Source organism: Magnolia sinica, chromosome 4 (assembly GCF_029962835.1).
Source record: "Magnolia sinica isolate HGM2019 chromosome 4, MsV1, whole genome shotgun sequence".
Taxonomy (NCBI): Eukaryota; Viridiplantae; Streptophyta; class Magnoliopsida; order Magnoliales; family Magnoliaceae; genus Magnolia; species Magnolia sinica.
In genome coordinates, this window is record NC_080576.1 from 73446972 (window position 1) to 73467061 (window position 20090).

The window sequence follows — 20090 nt, forward strand, 5'->3', positions numbered from 1 at the left end:
ACAATTGCAAACGCTGCTCTTTTGATTTGAGTTAGTGCAAGTACCTTGCCTTTAATTTACATATCCCACTTCTTCTCTAGTTAGAAATGGGCAAAATTATGTGGGGTCCACCATGATGTATATACTTATCCAGTTTGCCCATCCATTTTTTTTCATTTCATTCAAGTGATGAACCCAAAAATGAAGCAGATTCAACACAAGTAAAATCACTCCAAATAATAAGATTGGGTTGCATTAAATGCAAGAGTAATCTCTGGTTTAGTCCACTTGAGCATTAGACCTGCCTCATTTTTGGACCCGTACCTTAATACGATCCACAAAAAGGGATGGGCAATGTAAATAAACAAATATATCATAGTGGCCCCCCATATAGATCTACCCTTTCATGGTTAGAGATGCACAGGGATAAGAAGCAATATGCTTTGGATTTTCATTATCTCATGACTCTTGTGCCTTTTACCAACTACCTCTTTTACCCCAATAACACATACTACTAATTATAAATGCTGGGCCTACTTAGTGTGTATATGTCATTCAATCCGTCGGTATAGCCAATTCAATCATTAGAGGCTTTTAGGTGGTTCTCCAATTATTTTATAATGGACTTTTAGATTAGGGTGTCCAATATTCATCGTCAAGGGTACTTAATGGACAAATTAGACACCATTTATACATAATGGTGAATTTCATGCAGAAACAAACTCCTCTGGTGAGGGTTTTTTGTAATTTTGTATGGATTCTCCGTGGAAGTACTTATGATATTTCGAACTAGGGGGAGGTTTTTACAATTTTTAAACAGTAGATGCAGTTGTTTTAAATAACGCGAGATTCCACATCGACATGTTCGATGGGTGCGCACGCCGTTATACGTTACGCCAAACAAGAAAGCATTTCCATCTCAAGGGGGAGAGAGAGAGAGAGAGAGAGAGAGGGAGGGAGGGGTGGCGGTGGATAGTACCTGCTCTTCTCGTGCTTCTCTTTCAAAAAAGAGGAAATAGAGAGAGTAAAAAGGAGTTGAGAGACGCAAAGCCCATGATTTTCTTCGCTTCTTCCTATATCTCCTCTCTCTTTCTCTATCTTCCTTTTTCACGTGAAGCATGAGAGATTGCTTTATTTTCTTCTTCTCCTTCATTTAAAGAGAAGTTCCCTTCTTGTTGCTGTTTTCGTTGTTGTTCTTTACTTCGAATACCTTAAATGGCAATGGAAGACAACGAGAGCTGCAGCAGCAGAGCCGTGGATTCGTCCCCGACGCACCCTCGGCAGCAGCGTCACAAGCTCCATGTCTACAACGAGGTGCTCCGTCGCCTCAAGGATTCTGCCAATGAAGAGGCCCTCCTACCCAGCTTCGACGACGAGCTCTGGGCCCATTTCAACCGCCTTCCTACCAGGTCCCGTAAAACCCTACCCATCTCTTCCTCCCTCCCTCCCTCTCTCTCTCGCGTATTCCTTTCCATTTTTAGGATCTTGAATTTCGACCGTTTGATCTGATACTTAGTCGACCAGTTCGAGAACTTTGATCTGTGTTTGCATTTGAAATTATTTTTCTTTTTGGATCATGATTTGAAGCGAGTTGATGAGTTGTTAAACATCAAAGTCATTCTGGTTTTGATCTGCGGATTGGATCAGGCGGATTCTGATCATCGACGCGATTTTATGGATTCATTTTTTGTATGTTTCTGACCGTTGGTTGCTTCCTTTCTTATGTCATAGGTATGCGATGGATGTAAATGTGGAGAGGGCAGAGGATGTTCTCACTCACAAAAGATTACTCCAGCTCGCTCATGACCCAGTGAATAGGCCGGCATTCGACGTTCGCATTGTTCAGGTAAAAATCAGTCATGGATTTTTTGGATTCTTGAATATAGATTCATCTCGTTGCTGATCGTAGATATCTTGGTACTCATCTTCAAATGGGATGTGTTTTAATTTTCAAAAAAGTTTGTAGATTACTTTCGGGTTAGGTGTGTGGAGCTGCGAGAAGCGGAAAATGGTTGAGCATTCTCTCATGGTAGATGTTGCAACCGAGGCTGTCCAGCTATTGGCCCTATGATGGATGGCTAACGATTCTCCAATAAGTGACACTCAAAGTAATGTCCAAGGCTATCCTTGATAGGATCCACTAGGTGGACCTTTCTGATTGGTATGTAACCCAGACAGTTGTACTGCAGAGAGAGGGCTATTCCACATCCGATTCTACTGGTGTATCCGTACTAATTCTCTACCCATCTATCTGACCAATTGTAATGCAAAAGGTTGTAGCTTATGTTAACTTGAGCAATTCTCTGCTCATCTATCTGACCAATTGTATTGTGGGCCCCCTCTTGTATTTTTATGCCACGGGCCTTTTTGGAGGAAATAAAGTGCTTTTCTTATCTTCCAAAAAAAATAAAAATAAAAAAATATGCACTGTGTAACTGGAAAGATATCTTTCTTTAGTGACACATGATGGAACTTTAGGGCTACATAAATTAACATATCATGAATTTCATTTTATGCTCTAGAATTGTCATGTGCCATCCAAATTGTGTTAGGGTTCTTTGAACCCACATTGGGCAGATTTGTTGTAGAATAAAACTTATTTGTTGAAACAAAGCATATTTTGTGAGTGGAAGATCCATATGTAGAGGATGACCATCCAATGAGGGCCTATTTGGAACACGGGATTAAATGGTATGGAATTGCATTAGGTGGAATTAAAACCATTATTGCACAATGATTATATGTCTACCATCGTATTTTGATTGTCCAATCCCACGTTTGGGTTCAAATTCTTTCATTGGGAAAAACATTGTCTTAAGTGAAACCTGCGTTTGGTGGACCATGGAATTGTAATCAACAGACCAGATTTCACAACTGATGCTAGTCACCTGTATGGATATGCAACTTGATTGTCATGTGTAAAGGGCCGGCATGGATAAAACACATGCATCAACGTGGGGCCCACAAATGTAGTAGATTTCGAAATCCACCAGAAACCCTGCCGTATCTCCGGTTGGGACTGTGTGATATGATACTTGGATTAATCCAATCGTACCCATTGTTTCCAAATGCTAGATGGAATTTACATTGGACCAAATGCAGTTCCATACCACCTAATACTACTTAATCCCACGTTCCAAATAGGCCCTAACCAAATAGAAGTGAAAAGAAGAAAAGAGAGAGAATTCATGCTTTATTCAAGCATGAAAAGATTTCCCGACTTAAGTCATGCTAATCACATTGTTGACATTCCTCTTAATGGTGGTATGTTACGTGGCCAAAGTAATTAGGAGAGAGTGGTCATGTGCATGCTCGAAAGATCCTCATTTTTGTTGGATTGGGAGAACCATTTTCAAGGGCTTTGAAATCCATGCTTGCTGAGCAACATCAGATCATTTGCCGACCATTTTGGGAACGTCTGGTTTTTCCTTTGGGCCAATTTTCTTTCTCTTCTAAAATTGGTGGCTTTATTCATCTTACTTGTTTATGGTTTGTTGGACATGTTTTGATGAGGAGGGATTGGTAGCCTTCAAATCAGGTAAAAAAATGCTATATGATGCAAGTGGTAGTGGGGAATAAGGTTGACTTTGAGAGGTGTAGCTGAAAGAAGAGATTCTTTCTAGATTTGCTTGCATTGGCCTGGAAGAAGAATAGGGGGATTATCTCCTCTCCAAGTAAGGTGCAAAGGGAGAATCTAAAGCAGTAATGTCAAAATAATTTGAGAAGGGAAGACTTGATTTGGAGAAAAAAATCTAGAGCATGTGGCTCAAGGAAGGCGATAAGAGCACGACCTATTTCAATTGGATGTCTAATTTGCAGAAGTGCATTGTTCTAAGTATTGTTGTGACGCTATGTATTACACCCTTGGTATATAAATATCTTGGTACAGACACATCAGGAAGTATTGCATGTATCGCATAATGTATTGCAGTTTGAGGGAAACACTGGAGAAACTTGGAAAATGGTGGGATTTTTCAACGAACTTCAGGAGAAGTTAAAAAAACAAATGGTTGCACACTTAGAACTCAAAACATTATAAAGAAAACCACGCATTATAGTTTTCCCTTGTTCAGGGGCCAAAAGAATGTGTTGTCAGACAATACCATGATCCAACATCTCTCTTTGGTTGTAGTTTCACCACCTTATTCTTCTTTGGATGTGAAACAATCCAATTGGAGTTGTTAAAACAAAATTGTGAAGAGAATCCAAAGAAGGGACAGAAAATACTTATATTTTTTATTTACTTATTTTTCAGATTTTCGTTGATTTACGCTGATTTCAGTTGAAATGTTGCAAATATCTCCCAAATACTTAGAAAGATTTTGACATTGCCCATGTCCAATGCATATAATATCAGCCGATGCCATCTATATGTTGATCACTACAGACGCATAGTAACTCAATTAACAGGCTTTCTGAAAGATATACTCTTGTTAATAACCCAAGCTAAATCAAGGATGGAATTATTATATTTATTGAAGAATTATACTTGAAGGAGAATTTCTTAAGGCCTAATCTTGATGGTCTTGAGTTTAGAATGCTTGTTGAAGTCGTTTCGAATTGGCCAGAGAGGGATTTTTAGGACAGGGAGTTTCAAAAGGCAGTCTGGGAGATGGATAAAGACAAAACTTTGGGGATAGACCAAGGTTGTTGGGAGGTCGTAAAAAAAATAACTTCTTGGGGTTCTTGAAATTAAGAGAAGATTGAACTCCACCTTTGTCGCCCTCATCCCAAAAATGGAGGTGCAAAAGAAATTACAGGTTTCTGATTGACTAGCTTGAGTAGTTGTAAGATTCTAGGTGAAACATTGCCAGCTGGGTCAGGAGAAGGAATGCATCATGTGATTTGAATATGCCTTTGTTTAGCATCGTCAAATCTTGGACTAGAGCCTAGTGGGAAATGAATATATTTATTTTAGGATCAAGAGCGCAAGGCTGAAACTCTATGCTTTTCGACCTCTAGTAGAGGAGATGGGAAAGTAGCGGCGGCGGCTGTGGTAGTGGTGGCCATTTTGGTGGTAGAGATACAGGTGAAAGTTGCTTTGGAGGCCGAAATAATTGGGGAGGCTGTGGTACAAATTTTAGTTGTAGCTGCGGCTGTGGCCATGGCAATTGACAGTGCACTCACTGCAGTCGCACTAACCACATAAGAGACGCATGTTAGGATCTTATTGGTAAACCTGCCTGGGCAAATCAAGTTCATTCGTCTGACGATGGCACTGAGGTTGTCTCCAAGCCTATCTCCTGCGGACTCCATCACTCTTGCTTTGTTCTGCCAGGTGGTATTTGGAAACTAGATTTTGATGGGAGTTCTATGGATAAGTCAATTGGGTTCACTGATTCCAATGAAGCAGGTGGGCTCTTTGCCAGGGCCTTAAAGAATTGATTCGGATTCAGGCCCTTCTATCCATCACTGAAGGTGATTTGGCTAATGCTATTCAATGGGTGAATTTGTCCGATGCCTACCCTTGGCGCTTCACGAGATGGGTGGAGGAAATCAGAGAGTTAAAGGAAACTGTCTCAGATGCTCTTTCATGCTTGTAGAGAAATTAATTTTGTTGTGGATGAACTAGTGAAGAAGAGAGCTGATCTCCGTTGCCTTGTTGTTAGAGAATCCCCTCCCTTTTGCAATGTTTTTGTGTTTCTTTAATAAATTTATTTCCAATCCTAAAAAAAAGAAGATGATTATTTGCCTAGACAATGGTGTTTTATTTTCTTAATTGTCAAATTATTTTCAGTGGATTATGTAATGTACTGTTTGTCTTAGATACAGGGCCAATGGAAGTCACTAGAAAATTCATTTTTATGCAGGTTCCTCCTGTTGGTGACGGAAATCCAGTTGATTTTATTCCTTCAAACTCTCCAAGGAAAGAAGATCCTCAAAGTTCTTCAAATTACCTTGTCAAACAGAGGTAGCTAGTTTTCTTTTTTGACTAGTCAAACAATGTAGCTAGTTTTCACAAAGTCATCTCTGTTTGGAGCCTTATCTTGGTCAACTTCTCATGCCTTCTCCTTCCATATTGTTTATTCATAACAATTCTTACTCTATTTTTGATCCTTTTGCCTTCTCCATTCTGTAGCATTCATCCTCCTCCTGCCTTTGGTTCATCACCAAATCTTGAAGCCCTTGCTCTTGAAGCCAGCAAGCCAAATGTTCAGGATGGAGATAGTGCTGTTAATGGCAATCCACTATTTGCAAGGTAATTTCTGAAAGAGAATGCCTTATGGTTGCGACTCTCTTTTGATAAAATAGTTCTAATGAGTGTTTATGCTAATTTCTCTTTCGTATCGTTGAGCATTCATTACACTAGAATTCTAAGAAAATACTGCTGATCTGCTTGATATGCCATTATGTGACATATTTTGCTGGAAAAGATTGTTGAATTTGTGAAGTCAATTCTGCTGCATCAACTGCTTGTAGATTACATGATATTCCTTCAGCATTGACCTATTCTATAGGACCAATGATTATACAGCATAATTCATAGCAAGCGTATATGATTTACACTTAGTGTATTTGTTTCTGCTGCATGTCCCCATCTGTGGTATGCTACGCGTTGTTAACTAATTGGTCATATTATATAGTTATTGAATATGTGGAATTTACACAGTAAAAAATATTGGCGATACATCAGCAATATTGATACATTGGTGATACAAGCGACACCTGGAATTTACATAGTTGAAAATATTGGCGGATACATTGGCGATACTTAATGATATATTGCCAATAATTGGAGTTTCTGATACTACCAGTGTTATTGGTATTGCTGAGTTGGAGATAAGGATAATATTGATAATATCAGGAATACTCCGAACAATGGCCGAGATTGAGTACATGAATTGCCCTTCCTATCATTAGAATCTTTACCTATCTGCTGACGATTATTATGACACGCAACATTAACATCCTTCTCCTTACTATGAAAGTATGCTACGATGTGTTGGTTATTCGGGTAGTAATACGCCAAGTGAGGGGTCAAGAAGAATGGAAAAGGACACATGAGGAGCATAGGGAGATGAGTCAGTGGATGGGAATTTTCATTATGGTAAACTGGTAATTGATGAGAGAATTCAAACAAGAGATAAGAAATAAAAGAATATGAGAAATGACTGAATTAGCTTTGAGCTTGCATTGAAAGAAATGTAATGTTGAATATCAATTTATTGTATCTTAAGATTAAAAGAAGATATTCCTGAAATGGTATCCATGATGATGAACACAGTGTCGTCCACTGCTGGATTGCTTCTTGGATCCACCTGTGGGCCCATTATGAAAGACATCAATGAATCTATGGAAGAATTAGAAGATGAAATAATAGACGATCCAACTGTCAAAGTGAAAGATGAGGTGATTGATAATTTGACGATCATTTCATATCAGTAATCTTTTGGAGAATTTATTGGTTCCATTCTGTTAAGCTGCTATGTGGTGCTAATCTCGAGGGCTTATGAGAAGCTGCTATTGGTTCCATTCTGTTAAGCTGCTATGTCCTTGTAACTAATGACTCGTCTTTGCAGCTTAAAAATTTTATATACATGGGAAATGTTTCATGCAATTTTTGTGGTGTTGGGTTGACTCAAATCAACCCAACTCCCCGTATCAATGGCATCATCGATAATATCGTCAATATTGGCGAGAATATCGTCGATAAGGGGAAATCTTTTTAAAAAAAGACCCACAACACTACAAAGATATAATATGTTATTGATACAAAGGTGAAATATTGGTGTATATCGCCGATATCTGGAAAAACTGTGAATAAATGGGGTTTCGGTATTGCCAGCCTGGTGATACCGATATTATCAATAATATTGCTGATAACAGGAACACTGAACACACCATTATATTGGTACTGTCAGTGGGACAAGACATGATAGCACATGATGAAGATAACCCCAAATAGCCACGACAAGGCTATGATAATGAGTATCGATATCTTCCGTGTTTTCCATTTTCATTTGTGTTTTCTATCTAGTTCCTTTTCTAATCTAGCCTATTATTATTCTCTTCGTTTACAACAGAGATTTAGCTCTTGTTTCAGTCTTATGAATGGGATATCATATATATCACCAACTGAGTGGTTTTAATATTTGAGAAATAATTAAGATAATTGTCAGCAATTTTATCTAATGTGTAAGAAGTTCCTTTAAATTCATTGATGTGATGGAAAACTTTCAGTTGAGATTTGAAGTTTGTTTCACTTTGCAATAATTTATCAACCAATGATTTGGGTGCTGTAAGTTCATTTGTCAACTCCTTTTGTTGCTTCCTTTTAAGGTTTACTTTGTTAAGCAAATTTACCAGCCCTTCATTGCCATTTTCTGTTAGTTCAGAGCAAAGTGGTTTTTTTAGTCAAAATTACTAAAAGAATTTACTGAGTTCCGGTAATGCATGGTCTGTTTCTGGAAGGGCCTCTTTGTAATGTAATCTTGGGTGTTTCCTTGTAGGTTATATTCATTCCCTTTGTGGTTCCTTTAGTAACACGCATTGCCGATAAAAAAAATGAAGTTTTTGTTTGAATAATTTTTATTGGTGCTTCCACATTTTTAATGTTTGAAATTGTACTTCTCTAATAATCATGCAGGCCCATGCACGAAATCACCTTTTCGACAGATGATAAGCCGAAGCTCCTCAGTCAGGTAATTGATTGGTTGTTCTTTTCTAGTAGGCCATCTCCCTTTCACATGCTTATGAAGTAAAATAAGATTGTATTTCTCCCTGCCTCCCATTGTTTATTTTCCTTCATGGAAGTTTCATCTTTGTTTTACTTTCAGTTGACTTGTATGCTTGCTGAGATTGGGCTGAACATCCAAGAAGCGCATGCTTTTTCAACAGCGGATGGTTATTCACTAGATGTCTTTGTTGTTGATGGTTGGCCATATGAGGTACTTCTTACACCTTTACCATTTACATTTTTCTACCAAGATAAAAGTGTTAGTTTTGGGAACTATCCAACATTGGTGTGTCATATAACTAATGAGCCTAGCTGTTCTAGTATTTCTCGTTATTGATTATCATTAGTAAGGAAAAATAGTCACGTGGGAAACTTATTTGCTGTCAACACTATTTGTAGTTGAATAACATCTGCATATGCAATCAAACTTCTATTTCCTGTTGTGATCATTTGATGACAAATTGAAATAAATACTATTCATGGTGTGGTGCTTACATGCATGATTTGTTGTCTTGTGATTTTTTTTTTTTTTTTTTCTTACAACCTTTTACATTTTTATTTAGAATGAAGCATAATTTATTAAAGAAAAGGAAAAAGAGTGAAGGCTACAAGCCTACGAAAGAAGATGATGATAAATCATCTCAAGTAATGCAAAACAAAGACAAAATAGAAGAAAAAGGAAAAAAGAAGAAGAAATACCTGTCTATACAAATGCCTTCTAGTTGTCTACAAACCCTGCAAAAGAGACCCTATAGATTCTGGACTATGAAAATCCCAGCTCACAAGTCATGAAACTAACCTTCGTTTTGGAAAGTGAAATGGAATTTCCTTGCCTTTGAAAATTCTACTATTCCTCTCTTTCAATAATCCCTGCATAATCACAAATGGAAACATCTTCCAACTCATTCTCTTGCATAAAATGGACCTTCTCCCAACTTGATACTAGATTGTCAATTGATCCACAAAGGATCCAAGAGATCCCAGACATGCTGAAGAAGTAATTCCAAACTTATCTGGCAGCTGGACAGGGGATGAAGTTGTGATTGACTGATTTTTCTGCTGATTTACACATGGCGCATGCATGCCAAATAACGATTTACTTTTTTTTTTTTTTTGGAGATTGTCTATTGTGAGGATTTTAATATTGCAATGTCCCTTTTTTTTTCTTTTTTTTTTCTATCTTGCTTTTTTGAGAAGGCTTATGATCACGTTGATTGGAAATTCTTAGATTATAAGCTCGAAAGAATTGGTTGAGCAAGTAAATCGAGAGGTTGGATTCAATCTTGTATCCGATCTCCATTTTTTGATTTTGATTTTGATTTTGATTTTTATCTTGCTTAACGAGTCTCCCTTCGGTTTCTTCAAGTCTTCTAGCGGCATTAGGCAATGAGATCCTTTATCTTCATATCTCTTTGTTGTTGTTGGGCAAGCTTTTAGTAGGATGCTTCATAAGGCGAATGAAAATGGTTTAATCCAAGGCTTCAGGGTAGCTGAGGCGAGGGTGCAACTTGCAAGTTAGCCATCTTCAATATGTGGATGCTATGATCCTCTTTTGCGATGCGGATTTTACTTATGTCGATAATATTTGGAAAGTTGTGGTTTGTTTTGAAGCAGTTTTAGGTCTAGTGTCAATGTTTCCAAAAGTGTGTGTGATGCTAGGAATTCATATATCTCATGACGAACTTTAGTAGCTAGCCGATGTCTTCGGATGCAAAAGAGGATCCTTCCCTTCTTCCTATCTTGTGCTACCCTCATGCATAGGAAAACTGACTAAACACCTATGGGATAAGGTCTTGAGAGAATTGAAAGAAAATTGTCAAGGGGGGGGCATTGTTACCTTTCTTCGGGAGGTCGTCTGACACTTATCAAATCAGCCTTTTCCAATATGCCCATATATTTCATGTCCCTCTTCAAATGTCCAAAGTCAGTGTTAGATAAACTCGACAAATTGCTAAGAGATTTCTTCTTTTGGAAAGGGATCCAGGGCAGGATGAAATTCAGCTTGCTTAAATGGGACAAGGTGTGCAAGCCGATTTCTAAGGGAGGAGCAAGTTTGAAAAGATTGGATCTTATGAACATCTCTCTCCTTGGAAAGTGGCATTGGAGATTTGGTTCTGAAGCAGGTAGGATGTGGAGGGAGCTCCTTATTTACAAATATGGTTCTCAGGTGATGGATGGGGCAAAAAATCCTCTTCTTTATATCACACGTCCTATGTTTGGAAGGCAATTGCCACCATTGAATATATCTTCTGTACGGGAATTTCATTTTTGCTAGGAAAGGGAAACCACATTCCCTTTTGGATATTGACATTTGGTGTGGGGATAGACCTTTACGGCTTTATAGGACTTGTTCCCGGGATTGGCTCGTCTTGCCTCTGATCAATTCATTACAGGGGATCAATGCTTCTCGCTTATGGGTGGGTCCATTGTTTGGGCTCCTTGTTTGCGAAACCTCTTGGAGGACGAATTAGATGATCTCCTTAAGCTACTTGACCATTTGAAGCTTCATTTGCCCTTGCTTCACAATGAAGTTTTGCTAGTTTGGAAAGCCCATGCTTCAGGTCTTTTCTCCGTGCGCTCCTAGAAGTTGATCTCTAGGCTGCCTACATCCCATTCCTACCCCTTCCTTCAGTGGTCTCATGGTGCTTCTCTAAGGATCGCGACAGTTGTGTAGCTTGTTGGAAGGAAAAGAGTTCTAACCTTAGACAATCTTCAAAGGAGATTTCTCATCCTCCCAAACATATGTCTGATGTGCACGAGGGATGAGGAATCCATTGACCATCTTTTCATTCATTGTCCCTTTGATCAGAAGGTGTGGGAACACTTCATCAGTATCCTCCATATTTCTTGGGTGATGCCGAAGTCGGTTGATCAACTCTTATGGTCATGGCATGGAGGAATGGTGGTAAAAGCTTGGAAAGCAGTTTGGAGACTTGTGGTGATGGCGATTCTTTGGTATACTTGACAATTGCTATTTTGAAAACAAGATCTTTTCTGTTGTGGAAATCATATGCACGGTCAGATTAGTAGTTTTCGACTGGGCTCCCTATGTTTAATCAGCTTCAAACGCTAATCTTTCTTCGTGGTTTTTTTCTTAGCTCTTGTATTCTTTCCCTCTTTGGCGGTTTTTTCAATAAAATTTTCAGTTATCTCTAAAAAAAAGGATTTTAATATTGCACAACTCCCAATGAGGGTACTCCAACTCCCTGTTATTTATTTGAGGCCCAAGTATATTAGAGGAAATGAGTTCATTTTGCAGTTAGAGGAATGCATAAGTTCCTTCAATCAAGGATTTATTAGTGTAACTCTTTCCTTGACATAATTTTTGGCTTGTACTGCTTTGAGTAAAGAATAGCCTTCAACTGCCTTGTGTTTGGAGGAGGCTAGGAAAGTTTGATGTGCTATTATTCTAAGAGGGAATATATGTTTGCTTATATTACAAAATGCTTACAAGAGATTTACCTTTCTAAATATTTATTCCTATTCGAGTTTTGTGTGTTCGTGATTTCTTGTCTTGGTCCGAAATGCTTGGATATCCTATGAGAGCTCATCCATGATTTTGTGCCAATCTATATGAACAAATAGGTTATCTTTTTAGAAATGTATGAAAATTTCCCTCCTATCTCGACAACTTATACTTTGTCCTTGATAGTCCCTAGGGTCTGTTACTTTCTCATTATGTTGGGTTTTTTTTTTTTTTCCTCCCTAGAAGAAACATGATTGGAGATTTTCTATAGAATATGATTTGCATGTTGGGCTTTAAAGCCTTATGGGATTTTATTAGAGATTTGTGGTTTCCAATTGGTTATGTGGCTCTAAATAGCATATGGAAATTTGGTTTTAAACTCTCAACAGATGGTACTGGAGACCTGTGGTTTCCTATTTTGGTTATGTGGGCACTATGTGATGAGGACATCATTTCACGTACACCTTTGCCTACGTATCGGAGGAGGAGGCAGGCTGCACCGATTTCCTTGTGGCTAGGAGAGTACCCATGATTGTGTTGAAGACCCCATGTGCATGTGCGAGCATCTGGAAGACCCCACACTGAGAAGATGCACATGGGCTGCTTTATGGAGTAATACAGACTGTTCGATTGGAGGGACGTGACGATTGGGTTGTTGGATCACATGATCGGGCCATTGATTGTGGATCGTCCACATTTGTTTTTCTTAGATTTTATTAGCTTATAGGATTTAGTTTATTTATGTTATGTTTAGACACTATTATGAGTGTTTTTAATTGATTTTAGTTGGACAAGGGCTATTTTCGTCAATTCACAAAACAGGGTGTTTGTTGTAATTTTTGAACTTTTTTAGAGTTATAAAATAGGTTGGGCGTGTCACCCTCTCTCTCATTAGATTTTGTGATAAAAAAAGAGAAGAGCTCTTGCTTTCTTTTTCGCCTTCTTCTATCTTCATGAGATTTGAAGATACTTCCATGTGATTTGGAAGGGAGATTGGTGTGAGGCTAATCTTCATCAATGAAGGTGTGAGGTCTCCATCTATCCCCACATCATCATTTTTTTCTTTTCCCTCCAAGTTATTTTCTTCAAGTTCTTCGATTCCCCCATCCTTGGCCTTCATCTTCTCCTAAACCCATCTTTCCCTTTTCTATCTACCATCCATTCCACGCCACATGTGTGACTGTATGCCCACATGCGTGAATCTTTTGGGTTGGGCGTACGGCTACACCTTACCCCTTTTGGTTTTCCATCATCCTTATATCAAAATCCCTTTCTTCCATTCCCAAAACCTAACCCTGAATCTAAAATCCCTAACTTTCCTATTTTCCGAACTTACTCAAACCCAAATTTTTACCATAGGTTGTATTAAGTCTTCTACTTTGAAATAGACTATACCCTATGCTAATTGGATGTCCCTACATCTATTAAATCTTAGTTTCCTTTTATTTAATGATCTTATGTCACGATGTTGGTAACTTAGGCTAGGATTATGCACGATGTTCTTTTGGTTTTCATGGTATTCGTGATGATTATTGCAATCAAGGTGTTCCATAATGGTAATGGTGACCGTAACGGCCACCACCGTTACCTTTATGATACGGGGCATAACGGCCTTTACAGCCTCGTAACGGTCGTTACGGTCTCTCTTATTTATTTATCTATTTATTGAAAAAAAAACCCGAAAAACTTGTATATGTCTTGTAATGTTGATTAAAAAGTATGAAAAACCTGTATCTGTCCCATAATAGACCATTATGGGGCTATTATGGCCTTTATAGGGGACGTAATGTGCCATTAACGACAATTACGGGTCATTTTTTTTCTATAATGGTTGTTACGGCCGTTACGACCCCGTAACGTATAACGGTTGCCACCATTACCTTTATGTAACGACCTTTACGGCCCCGTAACGGCCTTTACAACACACCATGATTGCAATGTTTGTGATTTTTTGTTAATTATCTTAATTCTGCTCCTTGATCTCACATGTTATTTGGTTCATGCATCGGTCATGCATCACTATATAATTTCTAGTTGTTCATTAAGGGTATCTACTTGCTAATTAGTTGTCTTGGGCATTAAGTTAATGTCAAGAGATAATGTGCCAAATTGTTGTTGGTTGGGTTTACAAAGAATCACTGGCATAACAATAAGAGTCCCTAAAGAGTCGAATTGTCTCTAGGATTGATATTTGTCTTGATAAATTTTGGGGTTTCCACTTCTCTACAGTTTGAGGGTATGTCATTCATTTGTTTTCAGTGTATTGAACCCTATTTATGTGAGTTATCTTCTCAATTCTGTAGTTTTGGTCATGCAATGTTACTTGGGGTATCTTTCTCCGAATCTCTATGTCAAGTGGTATAATAGCCTACCAAAGGATGTATATATTGCAGGTGTGGCTGATCAAAGTAGGGATGGAGCATTAGAAGTTGCCGGAATCAAACTGTGAGTTTGAGTTTTTTAGAACTCTAAAATCTGGTCCTTAGGGTGGCCCATGGTTTGCAGAGCTTTAAGGTTCTTGGGGCCGATGTGTACAACAGAAACCAAGGTAAACCTAGACATCTGATACATCATCATGTTGTTCGAGATGAGGTATCTATGAGGGGATCCTTGAGAGGATCAAGGCTTGATTGGTTCATGGTATTGACCGTTTGCTCTGTAGAGAATTTTCAAATTGAAATAGATAATTTGCAGTTCAATGGATCTTTGTATTGAAGAGTTTCTTTAGTCAACCCAAAAAGTTGTCCCGGTTAAATTGTGAACTATTGGGTCCATTTGATCGGTCCAAGTTAGATTTATGGGCTTTTCCCAAAGTTGACCTTAGGTCTGCTGGGAGCCCCAAAATAACACCCATTTTTAAACATTATTTTTGAATACTTGGACAGGTTTTGGCATTTTTTTGGATGAAAATGCCCCTAAACCCTAACATCGAGCCACGCGCCTTTAAAGGCAATTTGTGGGACCCACATCATCTATCATGTGGCCATACTTGAAACCATCATTTGGTCCATGTTCGGAGCCATCTAAACTGTTTAGAAGGTCCCATGGAACTGGATGGTGGGGAAACACAAGTTTCACCCTAATCTGGACCCTCCTTAGCCACCGAGAAGCCCTCAACGGTAGTCATTCAATCCACACTATTTCTTGTGGTGTGGTCCACCTATTATTGACCCATTTGTGAGCTCATGGCCAAAACCTTAAAAGCCAAAACAGATAGACAGAGTGGATCAAATACATACCTCATAGTGGGCCTCAATGCCGAACGATAAAAGACGTATAATAGGCTCCATGAACAACAATCCATCCTAGAAAATGCCATTTTCATTTTTTGGGAGGGGAAAAAGTTAAATCTTCATCAAAACTCTCTCGGTGGGCCTCGACCACAGTTCCGACAACCTTCTCTAGTATACTAACTTTGGTCATTAATCTCTGATGTACTCATACTCCTACATTCTCTTTTTCGACATCATACTCCACAGAAAAAATGACCAGTAGACTACTCTATACTCAGTTTAACTAGTCACCAAAGAACACGACTACTTTATCTGCATAATAGGTAAGAACATATAGTTGAGTTTGCTTTAGCGGAGGCTATTGAAAATAATGGAAAAAACCATTGCATCGAGACATATTCGTCCAATAGTGATCTTGATCTCTCACTCTACAAACAATGATCGCCCACTTGTACAAATAGCAATCCCTCGCTCGTCGAAAAAGCGATTGTTAAGTTGTGAAAACAATAATCGCTTCAATGTACCAACAATGATTGACTTCTCGCATCAACAAAGATCATTTTAATGTAACAACAATGATCACAAGCTCTACAAGCTGCCTTCGCTCTCCAGTGAGTACCAGGATTGCTCACTCGTTCAAACCGTGTTCCATCTTTTATTTTATTAGTTCTTCTATTCTAATATTTTTTATGAATAATAAACCCATTTTTTGTACAAGTACATCTATATTTGCATATCATGGCTCTCTGGACCATCCTATGCTTTTATGATTGGGAGTGGTTATGTGAAAGTGAGAGATTCTCGTACGAGGGTAGGGACTCAAAATGTGTTGTTACACAATTACATCCCAGGAGCTTGTATCTAGAATGTACAAGATTACGAAGACGATACCAGAGGAATATGATGTCAGAATCAAGGTCGATTACCCTTAGCATGGTCGTGGATCACTCCATCCAACCAGTGTTGTAGACGACGAAGATGTCTTGACGTTTGTCCATTTCAGCGAACAAAATCCAAATGTCCTTTTACCATTTTTCATATAAAAAGTGAGGTGTGTAACTGTTATCCAAGAGAGGAGCACACCCTCCTACCACCTGCCTAATTCTTATATAACATTGTGTCGAGATAACTGAACCTGTTCACTAGATTGCCCCTGAACCTATTCCCGTTCTTGAACTTGTGTTCGTAGGTTTGAATGAGTAGGCACCAACAGTGGATAATGATTTGGGGCTTGGATTTGCCCATACCACCTAACGTCATGAGATCCCAACCTTTTGTTTGCTGGATTGTCAAGATTGGTCAGATCTTACCACACAAGATGAGATCCCAACCTTTTGTTTGCTGGATTGTCAAGATTGGTCAGATCTTACCACACAAGATGAGATCCCAACCTCCCCCCTAGATATGATCCATTGGCCGATTTCCTTACGGCATCATCCACTTCACTGAGACATGATCCATTGGTCGACTTCATTGCGGTATAATCATCTCAACCGAGACATGATCCATCGGCCGACTTCATTGTGTCATCACAATCTCCACCGAGACATGATCCATCGGTTGACTTCATTGCACCATCATCCTCTCGATCGAAACATGATCCATTAGTTTACTTCATTGTGCCATCATCCTCTCGACTAAGACATGATCCATCAGTGGACTTCATTGAGCCATCATCCTCTCGATCAAGACATGTTCCATCGGTGGACTTCATGCGCCATCATCCACTCAACCGAGACATGATCCATTGGTGGACTTCATTGTGCCATCCTCTATTGGATATCGTGGTCGCGCCATCTTCCATCTTGGAATCAATGATCAATGTGCGACCTTAGATGATGATGCATATGTTAATGCGGATCTTTCAGGATATCCGGATGTGGTGGACAACCCTGATGAAATATCTATCGATCGAACATACAAATGTAAGATCTGGCTATAGAATATTCTTAGCAAGTATGCGATGCGAAACCACTTCCAGTGCAATGTCTTCTATTCGAATAAGCAGAGATACATGGTTAAGTGTCCGGTCGGAAATTGCAGTTGAAGGGTCCATGCATCGAGAGTGAATGGTTGGGGTTTTCAAGATAGAGACATGGGTCCGAACACACATGCAACTTGTCTTCTAAGGGGACTACTGATGCAAGACCGATGCACGAACCAAATAACATGTGAGATTAAGTAGCGGAATTAAGATATTTAACAAAAAAACACACATCGCTATAATCATCACAAATATCATGAAAATCAAAAGAACATCATGCATAATCCTAGCCTAAGCTACCAACATCGTAACACAAGGTCATTAAATAAAAAGAAACTATGATCTAATGGATATAGGGACATCCAATTAGCATAGGGTATAGTCTATTTCAAAATAGAAAAACCTAATACAACCTAGGGTGAAAATTAGGCTTTGGGTAATTTGGGAAAGTAGGAAATTTAGGAATTTTAGGTTTAGGGTCAGGGTTTCAGGGATGAAAGAAACGGGTTTAATATAATGATGATGGGAAACCAAAACGGGGCAAGGTGGGATTCACATGTGTGGCTGTACGGTCACACGTGTGGCAGCATGGGGTGGATGGGTTTATGTCGATTAGGGTTTGGATTGTGGATGGGTATGGGAAGTTAGGTTTAAGAGAAGATGAAGTTTTGGGATGGGAGAATGAAGAAACCTGAAGAAAATACCTGGATGGGGAAGAATAGAGAAGATGGTGTGGGGATAGATGGAGACCTCGTACCTCTGTTAATGAAGATTAGCCTCGCACCAATCTCCCTTCCAAGTCGCATGAAAGTATCTTCAGATTGCATGAAGATGGAAGGAGAAAGCAAAAGCTTTTTTTTTTACACAAAATCCAATGAGGGAGAAGGTTACACACCCACCCTCTTTTATAGCTCCAAGAAAGTGCGAAAAATGATGTGTTTACTGGATCCCTTCAGATTATTCTATGCCATGGGCTGAAAAATGAGGCAGCTCCGATTTGTGAGTGGGCCACATGGAGGGAAACAATCCCCTGTTATTGAAATCTTCCAAGGCCCACTGTGGGGTCCTTGTTCGTCTAAACCAGCATATGTCAGGACCCATTGGACCCTATTCGAGCTTGCTAAGATGGTGGACGAAGTTGATCAACCTCATGGGGCCCACCTTGATAGTGCAACCAAACAATATACATACATATATATATATATATATATATATAAATGAGAGCGCCAGGAGCGCTTGCCACTAGCGCCCTGGGTGGGTGGATACCCAGTGTGGGCGTGGAGTGGGGGCCACTCGTGGGGACCCCATGATGTATGTGACTAATCCACACTGTTCATCCATCTTTCCAGATCATTTTAGGCTAGGAGACTAAAAATCAGGTGGTTCTGAATCTCGAGCTAACTGCATCGAAGGGAAAAGTGGGCAGGTATTGCTGCCCATTTTGGGCAGCACATGAGGCCCACTCGTGGGACCCACCTTGATGTTTATGTGCCATCCACGCCATTCATTCTGCGCCCTGGGTGGGTGGACACCCAGCGTGGGCGTGGAGTGGCGGCCACTCTTGGGGACCTCATGATGTATGTGACTAATCCACACTGTTCATCCATATTTCTAGATCATTTTAGGCTAGGAGACCAAAAATCAAGCGGATCTGAATCTCGAGCTGACCGTATCGAAGGGAAAAGTGGGCAGGTATTGCTGCCCATTTTGGGCAACACATGAGGCCCACTCATGGGACCCACCTTGATGTTTATATGCCATCCAGGGGAACCCCTTGGACTTGGAATCCCTTGGATATGGAATCCCTTGGATTTGGGATCCCTTGGACTTGAGAATCCCTGAATGTGGGATTCCTTGGATTTGAGGCTCTCTTGGACTTGGAATTCCTGGATTTCTGAAATCCCTTGGCTATGTTCGGCACCCTGGATTTAAAATTCCTAGAATCCTAAGGTAATATACATAATATGTTTGCAAGGGTTTGAATTTAATTATTAAATCAATTTTTAATATTTTTAATTAGTGTGTATATGTAATGTTGACACTATAGTTGTATCAAATCCGTTGAGGCATATACTTTGCCTGAAATAATGAAATCTCAAGACTTAGATGGGCCACAAACACAGGATTTGATGGGAACATCACGCGCACACACGCCACTCACTACGCACGTACGTACGAAGGAGGGACCCACCGTTGATTTGGCTCGATGACGACGTCCAGGGAGGGCTAGTTAGAAGATGGAGTTTTGATTCAAAGAGTGGGCCCGATAGTCAAGAAAAGCCCATCATGGGATCTCATGATCGTGGCCCACTAGTCGGATTGATTTCATATTTTAGGTTTTACTTATTGTTATTATTTAGAACATCATGAACGCTTTAGATTTCTTTGTTTGGTTTTTATTTTAGTTTACTTCATCACCAAGTAAGAGGTTGCGCACATAGCGCGAGTTTAGGGGTATAGGGTTTTCCCTATAAATAGGCACCCCTTGTAGTTCTCTTGATTTATTGAAGTTGAATAAAAATTCCTGCGTGGTTTTTCTGCTCTCTGAGTTTCTGAGTTGTGGAAAAATTAAAGTGGGTGCGAAGCCCTCCTTTTTCGAAGGGCTGAGATTAAAGTGGGTGTGAAACCCTCCCTTTTCGAAGGGTTAACTACCGTGGTGTGAAGCCACGTTTATCCCCATCCGCTCCTCTATCTTATTTCATCCATCCTACGATCATCTTCGCTTCAAATTCGTTTGTTTTGCAGCTGTTT

The 20090-nt window shown here is 39.5% G+C and overlaps 1 protein-coding gene across 6 annotated transcripts in view; it reads left to right on the forward strand.

Annotated features, from left to right (window-relative positions):
• The first annotated feature begins 880 nt into the window (after positions 1-880).
• LOC131243222 (serine/threonine-protein kinase STY46-like) overlaps positions 881-20090 on the forward strand; it is a 115497-nt gene continuing 96287 nt past the window's right edge. For 2 of the 6 annotated variants that reach the window (XM_058242407.1, XM_058242409.1), the window contains exons 1-6: positions 890-1388; positions 1711-1825; positions 5790-5890; positions 6059-6178; positions 8567-8621; positions 8757-8867. In XM_058242407.1, coding sequence (XP_058098390.1) covers positions 1195-1388; positions 1711-1825; positions 5790-5890; positions 6059-6178; positions 8567-8621; positions 8757-8867 — 696 coding nt within the window. In that variant the 5' untranslated portion in view covers positions 890-1194. Of the gene's footprint in view, positions 1389-1710; positions 1826-5789; positions 5891-6058; positions 6179-8566; positions 8622-8756; positions 8868-20090 lie in introns of all 6 variants that reach the window. The other 4 variants (XM_058242411.1, XM_058242412.1, XM_058242410.1 and 1 more) reach the window with 4 other exon arrangements.